Below are 13,898 nucleotides of genomic sequence, written 5' to 3'. Positions count from 1 at the left end.
GCTGGAGATGGAAACAAAACCACTTGGATACGTAAATACAGACTCAACCCTAAACAGCTGTGGTGGTTACGCTGGCAGTCCACAGCACACTGCACACTTTGTTGGAATAAAAAGAATATATACAAGGAAGAGTGTTTCGGGGTATCTGGTTCATCCTTCAATCTCCTATTCCTGCCCCATCTGTCTCCGCCTTTCCATCCTACCACCTGTGAATAATGCATTGTGGTGATGGACTCTTGAAGACATCTCAGGGCTTGACTGATGATAAGCATGTGTCTCTAAAAGCAGTAAAGTCCTCATGCTTTTAAAAGGAGGGGATGGGGTGCATGGGTGGCTCACTGGGTTAAGCCTCTGCCTTCAGCTCAGGTCATGATCTCAGGGTCCTGGGATCGAGCCCCACATCGGGCTCTCTGCTGAGCAGGGAGCCTGCTTCCCTCCCTTTCTCTGCCTGCCTCTCTGCCTACTTGAGATCTCTCTGTCAAATAAATAAATAAAATCTTTAGAAAAAAAAAAATAAAAGGAAGGGATGCGGCCCTAAATTCAACTCCAGAAACCAATATTACACTACAAGTTAACTAACTAGAATTTAAATTAAAACTTGAAACAAAAAAGAAAAACAAAAAAATAAATAAATAAAAAGGAAAGGATGCTTTCACAGTATCTGGGGGATAGTACCCCGGGGCAGAAGGCCTTATTTGGAATTAATTATGAAACGTCACTGCCACCTACCGGCCATGTGTTGACTTATTGATCTGAATCTTTAATTTGGGGACCTGGAACCCAGTCTAAAAAAAAAAAAAATTATTTTCATAAATGCCTGTTAATATACAGAGCTAGGTCCTGAATTTGGGATCCTTATTGTAGATAGCAGCCTTCGAATGATGGCAACAGCGTTAACAAGATGGTCTCCTTTTTTAAAATTAAAGCTGAGTGTCTAATTTTCTTCCCATATATAAATTAATGTATTAGAGAAAAAAAATATTTGCCATTTACTGTCTTCATAGCCAAGTGTTATGTACTCCAGTATCCTGGGTGGGGAGATAAAGTTCACGAAATGCCCTTTAGTTTTTTGAAGATTTAAGGGAATTTAAAACTTAAAAGTTTTTGAAGTTTTAAAGGAACGCCCGTTAGTTTTTTGAAGTTATCGGTTGTTTTTACTGTGGATTCTTAGAACATCTTTGTTTTTTCATAAAACTTTTTGTTGAGGGATAACATACATGTAAAAAAGGGGGGAGTGCATGTGATACGTGGTAAGTATACATCTTGATGTATTTTCAGAGTAAAAAAAAAATCCTAAATCGCCATAATCCAGATCCAGAAACTCACCCCCAAAAGACCTCTCATATCCTCCCAGTCACTAGGTAAAGCTATCCTGACCTTGACCCACGCCACTTACTTGTGAGTGCTTTTGAGCTCCTTATGAACGGGATCCAACAGTATGTACTTTTAGGTCTGGTGTCTTTCACTTGACATCTTTAGGAGATCCATTCGTCTTGTTGAGGGATTTGACAGTTCATTGATTCCGTAGGCTGCATATTATCAAATTGTAGGAAGATATAATGTATTGTTTAATACTAGAGGACACATTGCCATTTTGGGTAACACGGGTAACCCCGCTAGGAACCCCCTTATATATGCATCTTGTTGCGCTTCCTAAGCATTTTTGGAGAGGTTATCCTTAATGGTGGGGTTGTTCGATCAGAGGGCACGCATGTGTATCCTTTTGCATTAATAGATTCAGCCAACGATTTGGCAAGTGGTTGCACCCCTAGTGGGGTGGGGGAGTCCTGATAGCTTGAGGTCTTCAGCTCTCTTCCAAAGCACCAGTAAGCACATGGGGCATCTCCTCCTGGTTTTACTTGGCATGTATGAGATGGCATTGAGTTAACATAAGCCAATTCTTAGGTAGGTGCTTATCAAGCTTTGACTCTCTGGGAAATGCTCGTTCAAATATTTTGAACATTGTTTTTCTGCAGCGTTTCCTTTTTTTTTTAAGTTTGAGTCTTCACAATTTATACATATTTCAGATCCAAGTTCTTTTTCAGTACTACAGTATAAATACGTTCTCCTACTCTGTTCCCTTTGGAATCCTCACACGGCATCCTTCAATGAATAGAAGTTCATAGTTTAGCCAGGATTTCATATTTCCTTGATGAGGACTATGTATTGTTTACTTTTTTAGGAAATCGGTCCCTAAACGAAGGTCATGGAGGTAATCACTTTGGTTGTCTTACAGAATTTTTTATTGTTTCTATCTTTTATAGATAACTGTATAATCCGTTGGAATGGATGTTAGGTAGTACATGAGTTCAGGGTCAACATTCACAACTGTTACATGGGGGTCTGGCATTAACAGATTACCCCATTAACGGCATGGGGTAATCAGCAACACCATTATCCCCCCGTGCTTTGTCATGTTTCCTTTTCCATACGTGAATGGATCCATTTCCAGATTTTCAATTCTTTCATTTTTTCCCTTTCTTGCACCAGTTACATACTGCCACAATTACCGAGGCTTTAAAGTCTCAATATGGGTCATACAAGCCCTTCACTGTTTTTCTTCTTTCCCTACCTCTTCTAAATTTTCTTTAAATTTCTGTACATATATTAGGATCGGCTTTGCAGTGTCTTGGAAAACAAACAATCTTCTGGAATTTCGACTGGGATTGCGTTGAATCTATAGATGGGTTTTAGAAAGACTGATATCACCAAAGTTTAAGTTTTACACTCAATGGACTTAGTGTATTTCTAGTTTTCAATAATTATTAATTTCTCCCAATATGTTAATTTTTTAAGTAAAGCCCTTGCATACATTTTGCTAGACTTACTCCTGGTTTTTGGTGGATTGTGAGGCTATGATAAATAGTGTCATTGTGAACGCTAAGCTTCCGTCTGGATTTTTTTGGTTATTCTATACATACCATTACATCATCTGCAAGTGAGACACCGCCCAGTAACTTCTTAAAATGTCCATCATGCATGTAGTGTGTGATCTGGCAATTCCACTCCTACGTATTTTCTCAAGAGAAGTGAATGTTGATGTTCATACAAAAATAGCAGATTGATTTGCTTTTGGTTTTGTTTTTAAAGATTTTATTTATTTGAGAGAGAGAGAGAGAGAGAGCGCGCACAGGCAGGGTGAGTGGCAGGCAGAGGGAGAAGCATGCTCCCGCACTGAGCAGGGAGCCTGACTCAGGGCTCAGTTGCAGGACCCTCGGATCATGACCTGAGCCGAAGGCAGATGCTCAACTGACTGAGCCCCCCAGGTGCCCTGCAGATTGATTGATCTGTAATAGCTCAAAATGGGACACAACTCAAGTGGACATCCAGAGGTCAAAGTATGAACAAAGTGTGGTCCATCCATACACTGGAAAACTACTCAGTAATGAAGATGAATGAACTTTTTATTTATTCATTATTTTTTAAAAATTACTTTTCAGTGTACTAGAATTCATTGTTTATGCACCACACCCAGTGCTCCATGCAATACGTGCCCTCCCTAATACCCACCGCCAGGCTCCCTCAACCTCCCACCCCCCGCCCATTCAAAACCCTCAGGTTGTTTTTCAGAGTCCACAGTCTCTCGTGGTTCATCTCCCCTCCAATTTCCCTCAACTCCCTTCTCCTCTCCATCTCCCCATGTCCTCCGTGTTATTCCTTATGCTCCACAAATAAGCAAAACCATATGATAATTGACTCTCTGCTTGACTTACTTCACTCAGCATAATCTCCAACAGTCCCGTCCATGTTGCTACAAAAGTTGGGTATTCATTCTTTCTGATGGAGGCTTAATATTCCATTGTGTATATGGACCACATCTTCCTTATCCATTCGTCCATGGAAGGGCATCTTGGTTCTTTCCACAGTTTGGCAATCGTGGCCATTGTGGCTATGAACATTGGGGCACAGATGGCCCTTCTTTTCACTACATCTGTATCTTTGGGGTAAATACCCAGTAGTGCAATGGCAGGGTCATAGGGAAGCTCTATTTTTAATTTCTTAAGCAATCTCCACACTGTTCTCCAAAGTGGCTGCACCAACTTGCATTCCCACCAACAGTGTGAGAGGGTTCCACTTTCTCCACATCCTCTCCAACCCATGTTGTTTACTCTCTTGCTAATTTTGGCCATTCTAACTGGTGTAAGGTGGTGTTAGTGTGGTTTTAATTTGAATCTCCCCGATGGCTAGTGATGATGAATATTTTTTCATCTGTCTGATAGCCATTTGTGTGTCTTCATTGGAGAAGTGTCCATGTCTTCTGCCCATTTTTTGACATGATTATCTGTTTTGTGTGTATTGAGTTTGAGAAGTTCTTTATAGATCCTGGATATCAGCCTTTTGCCTGTACTATCATTTGCAAATATCTTCTCCCATTCCGTGGGTTGCCTCTTTGATGAAAGAACTTTTGATCCAGGCAGCAAAGTGGCAAAGGATAACTATACCGAGTTGAAGAAGCCAGACAAAAGATAAAACATACCATGTGGTTCCATTCTGTAAAATTCTAGAAAATGTAAAATAATTTACAGGGACCATTCTCTGGGGATGGTGGAGGAAGGAGGGAGAGATTATTGTGGAAACTTTTGGGGATGATATGTGTTTACTCTCTTTGATTGGGTCAAAATTTGCGAACATGTACAGGTTAGTCCAATTTATAGTGTGGAAATTATACTGCAAAAAAAGCTGTGAACAAAGCAAAACATTTAAAGTTACTATATATTCTTGGCATCTCTTCCTGTTGTTATGATATATTTCTATGTAAATTTATTGGCTTAAATCTTTGTTTTGGTTACTACTGACATGATATGTCTTCTACATGTTTCCTGCCCCCCTTTCTGTGTTCTTATGTTTAAAATGTAACTCTTCAAGATGTTCAGAATGAGGTTTTTGTCTTTTTTTTACCTGAATACTTTTTTGCCTTTTACCTGGGGGTAGTTTGTTGACATTTAATTGGCTCGGTGGGTTAAGCCGCTGCCTTCGGCTCAGGTCATGATCCCAGGGTCCTGGGATCGAGTCCCGCATCGGGCTCTCTGCTCAGCAGGGAGCCTGCTTCCCTTCCTCTCTCTCTGCCTGCCTCTCTGCCTACTTGTGATCTCTGTCTGTCAAATAAATAAATAAAATCTTTAAAAAAAATTTAATTACTAGTACATTTATGTTTAAATCTGTCCCTTGGGTTTGCTTTTCATTATCACTGATTTGAAAGATCTTTTTCTCACTTTTTAATCTTTCTTTGGATTGGTTAGTGTATTTTTATTTTTCCATTTTAACCTCTATTTACACGTCAGTTTGCATTATTTTGATTATTTTTTAAGTGGTTACCTGGAGATTCCAGTTTTCATTCCTAACTTTGACATAATGTAATATATTCTTTTCCGCTTTAGGGAATAGAAGAACCCCAGAAGGCTTTCAAACTGTTCATTTCCCTCCACATTTTGTTCTCTTGTTGTCTATTTTCATTGTATACCTACTTTATAAAGTCCAAGTTCCCTTAGCTTTGTCACTTTATTTTCACTCCATATTTCATTCTTTCTATCAGTAATCATTGTCTTCTCCCCAAAGAACTTCCTTTATCACTTATTTTAATTCAGGCTTCCTGCTGAAAATCTCCCTCCTCCATTTGTGTATCTGACAATTCCTTTATTTAACCTTCATGTGGGGCCATCTTTTCCTGGAGGTAGAATTCTCACTTGGTAGTTCTTTTTACGAGGGCACTCAGATGATGTTTCTTAATCTTCTGACTGCCATTATTTCTCTGCAAATTCATCTTCCAGGCTCATGTGTATGTGTTTGAGGGTCGTTTGTCTCTTTTGGGGATCATATGTGTTTAATAGAGCAGCTCTGGCTGCTCTTAAGATTTCTGTCTTGGGCTTTGGTCATCTGTTTTATAATTATGACTCTGGGTTTTTTATTCTTTATATTCCTTCTACTGGGAATTTGTAGCTTGACCCTATTTTCCTTCTGCCCATTCTCTCTCTCTCTCTGTCTCCCTCTTTCTCTCCTTCCCTCTCCCCACTCTCCTACCCTCTGTAATCCCAATTACATCTTCAGTATGACTTGGTACCATGTTTGCTCTATCCATGACTCCCTTCTCTACATTCTCCTCCTACCTGTCTTTCCATGCTTCTTTCTACTGGCCTACTTTCCAGTTAACCGATCTTCTCTTTCATTGCATTTAATCAGTTGTTAAACACACATCCTGAGCATTTAATTTCACTTATTGTGTTTTTGACCCCAATAAACATCAAATACTTAATAGGGCAGTTTCCATACTTCATTGAAATTCTCCAACTTGTCCCTTTATTTAAAATGTTTCTTGTACTTGGTTATAGTCCATGTCTGATCAATCTTATATCTGGATTTCATGTAGGTCTGTTCTTATGGTTTGATTTTGTTTTTCCTCTTGGTCTTCATTCATTTGGTCTTGTCTGGCTCTGTGCTAGTGGATTTTTGATACCACACAACACACTGCATATGGAAAAATTACAGAGATCATTGGGAGCTCTGAATCATACTACCATCATCATCCAGAAAGCATTGCTTTTTTTGCCCGTTTTCTTTTTTCTTTTCTTTCTTTTTTTTTCCCCCCGGCAGTAAGTTTTCATAGAGGTGGTTTGCCCACACCTGGTCAGAGGTTGAGCTGGTGTGAAACTGGGCTTCTGTGTTTGTAAGAGCTGCTCTATTTGCAGTCTTCCTTTAAGCGCATTCCCTCCTGAAAGCCTGTGGTGTTCAGAGGGTCCCTCCTGAATCCCTCATCATTTATGGGTTCCTCAGCCTCATCGCGTGGCTGAACTGTCTGCTCATAATCTTCCTACAGCTTCTTGGTTGTCTCAAGGGTTCTAGGCTGCCAGATGCATTTGCTATTTTCCTATCACAGGTGCAACCCACCCCACCCACATGATTTCTGCAGTGTGTTTGCAGGGACAGCTGGGAAATGTCTCAATATTTTCTAGCCTCTGTGGCAGGCTGTCTTGCAGAAGCCTTTGGCCCATTTATGGCCCCCAGCAGTGGGCACACATTTGCTTCCTGACCATAAATTGCTTAGGCTTGCTGTATAACAAACAACCCCAAATAGGTAAAAATCTATGTCTGTGTCCCAGTCAGCTGTGGTGCCAAAGGCATGTTGGGCTCCAGGCAGTCACCAAGGGGTCCAAGATCCTCCTGGAGTTCTGGTCCAGCTTCTTCTAGGGCATTCCTTGTCCACTGTGGCTCCCTGAGAGAAAGTTAGGCCTTCCTGCTGAAGCCAGTCATCGCACACCATGCATTATATCGTCTCCTGTCCTCCTGGAATGATCTTCGCTGTGGACCATCCTTAGAGGCACTGAGAAAACAGTCAGTCGAGTTGCTTTCTGGGAGGGTTTGTTTTCTCATGGAACCCCAGTTGAAAGAGGTTGGATGGAACTTGTTCTTCACCTGACCTGTGAGTAAAGAGGGTAATGAAAGTATCCTGCGTCGGTAGATGTGACTCACATGGCATCCCAGTGGTGTGGGTGAGACGTCGTCGTGTGGCTCCACTTTGGTACAAGGAAGATGGGGACAGAAGAGCAGATGCAGGAATTGGTGAACCTGGCATCACCTGCCCCGCACCTGTTCCTTGTCACGCTGCCTTGTATCGCGGAGGCAAACAGAATAGATTGGGTGTTTTTGGATATTTGCAAGAGGTTTGTCCTAATTTCCTTTTCTTTCTTTCTTTATGACAGACGATAGGGTGGCCTGAACTTGAGACATCCGCTGGAGTGAGGTGTGACCCATTGTCGCCACCCTCCCCCCAATGTGCAGACTCCTCAGGGACCCAGACCTCCTCGGTACACCTCATTTACACTCCTTACGCACATCTATGTCTCCTCCTGTTGTTTTCTTGGTGTGTCTTTGTCCATCGAATACCAAAGAAGACGCCCCATGTTTTTTCTTCTTCATCCCTTGATCTTTCTGAATGGTTTTCCCATCCTTGAACACATGCTGTGATTAATCAGTCTATATAGGACCTGGGTATCGGTTCCAATTTCTGTTGGTCATTTGGTTAGTCTATTTTCCTTTAGGAAGAGTTAGAAATGACAAAGGTGTAACATCACCAGGACATATATTCTCCCTTAAAAAAAATTTTTTTTTTTGGTAGGATTTTGGACCCATGTTTAATGGTAGTGTTGAAGGATTATGAGTCCTACTCCTGTTCTTGCTAAATTTTCCCTCAGGAATCTGGGCTTTTCTTACTGTGCCTTATGAGAAGATTGAGCTCAGACTCTGCTGTGCTCATTGAGACACGAGCTTAGTAAAATGCTTCCATGGACTTTTGGTGTAAACGATATAGTTTGTAACCCTTGAGCAACACAGGGTTGAACTGCATGGGTCCACTTATACACACATTTTTTTTTGATAAATACAGTACAGTCCTATAAATGTGTTTTCACATCTTATGATTGACTTAATCACATTTTCTTTTCTCCAGCTTACGTTATTGTAAGAATACAGGTTATAACATATAGATTATGCAAATATATAGAATATGCAGAATATCTGTTGACTGACTTTTTAATGTTATTGGTAAGGCTTTTGGTCAACAATAGGCTATTTATGGTTTAGTTTTGGGAGAGACAACAATTACATGTGGATTTTCGACCGTGTGTGGGTCAATACACTTAACCCCACGTTATTCAGGTGTGAATTGCCATCGAATCCTTGTCTGAAAAATTACCTTTGGTGCATCCCATAAAAACTTCCAGCCTCTCATCTTGTGTGAGAAATGGTGGGTGTGAGGGGAGAAGGTGGGAGGGGGGAGCTCCCCTTTCTACTCTTTGTGGAAAGGGCCGTTCGACACGACACATTCCTTTGATCTCATTTCTCCCTTGTGGAGTTCTCAGTCCTTGTGGTTAAAACTGTAGTCGCCTGAAGCCGTCTGCAGACTAACGATGGAATGGTTATGTTTCTAGCAGCCCGTGGATAAAGCAGAAGGTGGCCCATCTGTGGAAATCTTGGAACCAAGCCAGGAGCCCCCTGTGGATGTCACCGGGGACCCCATTCCTCAGGATTCTTTGGAGGTGGTACCCTAATTATCTTGACAGGCCCTCCTGCTGGATGCTGTCCACCATCACTGGGGCCAGCAGTCCTCAAACACCAACTGCTACCTCAAGGCCCAGCCTGATGTTGTGGACATAAGCCTGCCTGCTTCTCTCGTTGCCTCTGACTCATCTTCCTCCTTTCCAGCATTTGCCTGGGGTGCTTGGTCACTTTCTTTCCCGTCCTGAATCATCACGGCCTTTGTCTCTTTAAACACTGTTCTGCAACAGTTAATTGACGGTCTGGGGCTTTGCTGTTCTTCCGTATGGTGGGCGAGCATTGGAATGATTGCCTAGTGAGCCATTGTCTCAAATGAAGAGGATGATGATGAAAAATCTGGGGGCGAATGTTTGGAACCAAATGGCGTATGCCATGCTTTCCCACCTCTTCCAGATGTCCCTGTCTTAAGTTTTCTTCTTTCCATGGATACATTGAATGAAAGCAATTGAAAAAAAATCTTTTTCTAACAGTGATTGAATGACACCTTTTGGTCTTTACGTAATAGTTAATATGGCTCTAGAGCCAGGCATTGGGTTCTGAAGAAACCTAGTATTGAACATGGGTCTGTTTGAGTGGCTGTTAGCTGAGTACTGTAGCCTGAGGTGCTTATGCTCATGGTACATTTATGTCTCACAGTCCTGGGGGCCTAAAGTCCAAGGTCAGGCTGAGACCTTCTTCGTGGTTCATAGACCTCCGTCTTGTTGCTGTGTCCTCACACAGAGCAAGGGTCGAGGGAGCTCTCTGGGGTCCCTTTTATAAGGACACTAATCCCATTCATGGGGTCTCCACCCTCATGACCAGACCATCTCCCAAAGGCCCCCCTCCTCATACCATCTTGTTGCGGATCGGTATGAATTTTGGGGGGATACAGATATTTAGTTTATAGCAATATTTGCAAGATGGCCCACTATATAATACATATTTTAGTTTGCACGACACCTTGACTAGAAGGTACTGCCAGAGAAAAGCAGTACTTCTGGTATTGCTAGAAAGTGGAGAAAACACTTTGTCTCCCTTTTCTTTTGTCCATGTATAAATGCCAAATGCAGTATTTTGAACTTCTCTCTAGAGGTGTCCATGATAGGGTTTCTTCTGAAACTCTGCTGGTGGCATGGCGAACATATCCAGCTCCTACAGTAGGACTTTGAGGCTCTGTGGTTAGGGGGTAACATGGTATTGATGTGCTACTGGGCAGACGTCATTTAACAGCTCAGCCGTGTGGTGTGGTGGCTTTGGGATGGTTGGCGAGCTCATTACCTTCCCTAATCCATGAGGTGGAGATGGGGGTGCCCACCTGGGAAGGCAGGAAGTGGGGGTGGGGTTAGACCCAGCACTGGTTTGGAAGAATCCGTGATTGTGCCTGGCTTGTAAAGGTAGTGCCAGCTCTGCTCTCAGGGCTGCTCCCAGCAAGATGGCACCGGTAACACTCCCACCTTCTGGGGTGATGGGCCTGCAGGGGATGCCTCCTGGTGAGGGGACCTTGTGAGTGCCCAGGAGGCTGGCACTCCGTGACTTGTACATGTAACTGGGGCGAGTTGACTTTTCCTCCGTTGCATGTCTCCACTCTACTGTGGATGACCCTCACTATTTTATATAATATCATGTATCATAACATCAAAGGAGTTTATGGGTCCTGTTGATTCCGGAAAGTTTTAGTTCCCAGACGTACACTGAGCCTGAATCCAAGGGCTCTTAGAGAAAAGGACGACTAAGGTCTAATGGAAAACATCTTTTTTAAACTCTTTTTTTTTAAACTCAATTTTTTTTAAACTCAATTTTTTTTTTAAAACTCTAAATTTTTTTTTTTAAACTCTTGCTATTTTCTTGGCCAATGGGACGGCTGTGTTTGAACACAACGTAATGGGAACAAGGGTAGAAAATTACTTGCACAAACTCTTCAAACATACTGTTGCAAATAATCAGAGTAGAAAGTCTCATATGCCCAGTGGCATCGAAATTCCAGTGTAACCATCTGGCATCTGCTATCATCCCACCGACACACACAGCATCTGGGGAACACCTGAATGTCACCTGTAGCATCTGTGTATGAGTGTGTGTGTGTGTGTGTGTGTGTGTATTGTATTTGCATGTATGTGTGTTTATTTATTCTCTCATATTTTGGCTTTAAGAAGTTTAAAACCCCTGCCATTTGCAACCAGAAAACCACAGGTTATTATTTAAACGGCTTTGGCAGGCTGTCCAAACTACTATAGGTTTTATTCTTATAAGGCGAACATTTTCTTGATGTAATTTGATTGTATACGGTGATACAGAACATTGAGGTTTCAGATGCGTACAAGCATTAAATGGGTACAGATGTGTGTAAAACGGTGTGTAAAACGGTTTAGTGGTAAAAGTTAAAACACTTCTTATGAAAACGTGAGCACACGTACACTGGTATTTTATAAGATTTCACAAAACGTGGCCACGAAAAGCATCTTCTAAGAGTATGAATCTTGGCATATATTTTGCTCCAAAGAACTGGGATTCCTTTGTAGAACTGCTCACTAAGCCAGATGTTCTGTTATGCCTGTGATGGCCCCAGAAACCATCTTCTGTCTGCTTGTCCTCCCTAGGTTGACCTGGCCATGTCTGTTTTCGAGATTTCCATCGAAGAGAAGGTCAAGGAGCTGAGTCCCGAGGAAGAAAGGAGAAAATGGGAGGAGGGACGCATCGATTACATGGGGAAGGATGCGTTCGCCCGCATCCAGGAGAAGTTGGACCGGTTTCTGCAATAACTCCAGGGGTCACGTTGTGCTGTGTGTGGTTAGGCAGTGTTCTGTTGCATGGTCCCGCGAGCACAGACATCTCCAGGCCCTTCGGAGGGAACAGGTGTTCAACCATGTGCCTCTATTTATGGCTGACCAACTTGAGTGCCTCACAAAATAATGTAGACCATAAAAATCCCAGCTTAAAGCCCCCCTACCCTCCTGCCCTGCTGATCCAAGCTATCCGTGCCTTCTTGGCTTCCCTGAGACATCATTCCTTCTCTGCAAATGGGAGCAGGGATAAAATTCTGGTAGACCCTTGTTCATGCTCTCTGGTCTTGCTTCAAGGAGCTCCAAGATGCTGCCTTGGGCAATGCTACCATCTCTATCCCACGTAAGGTTGGACATCCCTGCAGATTCTCTTCTGCCTCTAAGCTAGTGACACCAGTATATGTATTCAGGACCTCAGGAAGCCTCGATGATGGAAAGTCCTTTCCCTAGGGACTAGGTAGACGTTCAGACATCTTGGGGCTGACTCTCGTGTAGACTTGGCGGAGCATGTCTGAGCAACACACAGCTGTTGTTTCTCTTCTGCAAAACCTGGTGGGACTGCCAAGTGCTGTTGGCGGATGCCCGACTTGAGAAATGCTGGTTGTAACATGGAAGCGAGATTGTAGCTGCTGTGGCAGATGGGGTGTCTTCTTGGTTGGAGAGAACCTAGGGTTTACTCTGGGTGGTTCTGATGACACCTCACTCACGTGAGCAGGATCTGTTTGCCGTCCATCACAATTGACTGTGCTCTGCTGGATATCACTACCTCAGTCCTAAGTAACGAGTCAAGTCACCGTGTTCCTCAGACCATTTCAGTGCTGCTGTTTAGGGGAGAATTCTCAGTTTTATGAGACTGGATGCTTTATTCTACGGGAAATCCTCATCTTCAGAAGTATCCTAATTTTGTGAATTTATGCAGTGTGTTGGAACAGCTCTCACAGTGTCACAGCTCGTGGCCACCTCCTAAAAGTGGGAACCACCATGCTAAAGAGAGGGAAATGTGATTTTTTTTTAAAGTTAGAATGGTTTGTTTATCATGCACATACTGTGGAACATCAAAGGGTTTCCTACAGACAGGTTTGGACCACGTTGTGGTGGCTTTGCTCTAACGTGGTGGGTGTGTTTGGCCACGTTGACATCGTGTCAAGCAGGTGAGCCCTTGGGTAGGGGAATCTGGGGGAGTGCATGACGGTAGTTGTGTGAGCTTTTTTGCAAGACAGGAGTTACGGAGGGGTGGTTTCCTTTATGTCTGGGTGGCTAATGGTCTGCTGTCGTGGTTGGGCATCACACACATGATGCTTCTGGGGCTAAGTGATGATATAGTCTTTATAGGGATTGAGTTAGGATAGTAATCAATCATTATAGTAACACTATAAACTTGTTCTGGGGAAAGACCAGGCGTGCTGGGTGCTGTGGTGTTGGGTTACGAAAAGCAGGAGCCAGAGTCTGACATACTTGAGGAGGAGGAGTCCAGGTGATGAATATTTGAGTCTGGTTCAGCTTCTGTGGGGAAGAGAACTCCTGTTTCTGGGCAGTAGTTCAGTGGCTTAAGGTGTCTGTTCAACACAGACTTCTGTTATGCATTCTGGTCTATATCTTCTGATTTCAATGGATGCTAATGCACTTCAATTAAAATTTTAAAACAGCAGCATGGTGTCCCTTCTGGTGTGTGTGTGCATGCATTCTGAGCCATCAGAATAATATTTTATATGTAACAGAGGGAAGGGACATGGGTGTCTGTCCTACGTTAAATTTAAATCACCAACCTTTTTTTCAGAATTGCCAGTAGCTGTAAAATATGTAGAACTGTTTACTTCTCACTGTGTGAAATTTTATAAGTTCTCTCCAGGGAAGCTACCCATTTCCTAGTATTGTTTTTCAATGTTTCATATTCATTCATTCCATCCATCCATCCATCCATCCATACATACATACATCTATCCATCAGCCCATCCTTTCATCCAAGCACTCACACTCCCATCCTTCATCCACTTCTTCACCTATCATACCACTTTTCATCCATCTATCCAGCCGTCCACTCTTCCATCCATCCATCCATCCATCCATCGACCCTTCCCCATCCATCCATGC

The 13,898-nt window shown here is 42.7% G+C and overlaps 1 protein-coding gene across 1 annotated transcript in view; it reads left to right on the top strand.

Annotated features, from left to right (window-relative positions):
• Nucleotides 1-13,299, top strand: part of LOC111157153 (glycogenin 2) — a 35,855-nt gene extending 22,556 nt beyond the window's left edge. The window contains exons 8-10 of the mRNA XM_022518414.1: nucleotides 7,695-7,799; nucleotides 8,922-9,029; nucleotides 11,625-13,299. Coding sequence (XP_022374122.1) covers nucleotides 7,695-7,799; nucleotides 8,922-9,029; nucleotides 11,625-11,786 — 375 coding nt within the window. The 3' untranslated portion in view covers nucleotides 11,787-13,299. The remainder of the gene's footprint in view (nucleotides 1-7,694; nucleotides 7,800-8,921; nucleotides 9,030-11,624) is intronic.
• The last annotated feature ends 599 nt before the right edge of the window (nucleotides 13,300-13,898 follow it).

The sequence above is a fragment of the Enhydra lutris genome, unplaced genomic scaffold, assembly GCF_002288905.1.
Source record: "Enhydra lutris kenyoni isolate GAN:26980312 unplaced genomic scaffold, ASM228890v2 scaffoldscaffold52, whole genome shotgun sequence".
NCBI lineage: Eukaryota > Metazoa > Chordata > Mammalia > Carnivora > Mustelidae > Enhydra > Enhydra lutris.
The sequence above is the reverse complement of the archived record's forward strand: the minus strand, read 5'-3'. Positions and strand labels throughout refer to the sequence as shown.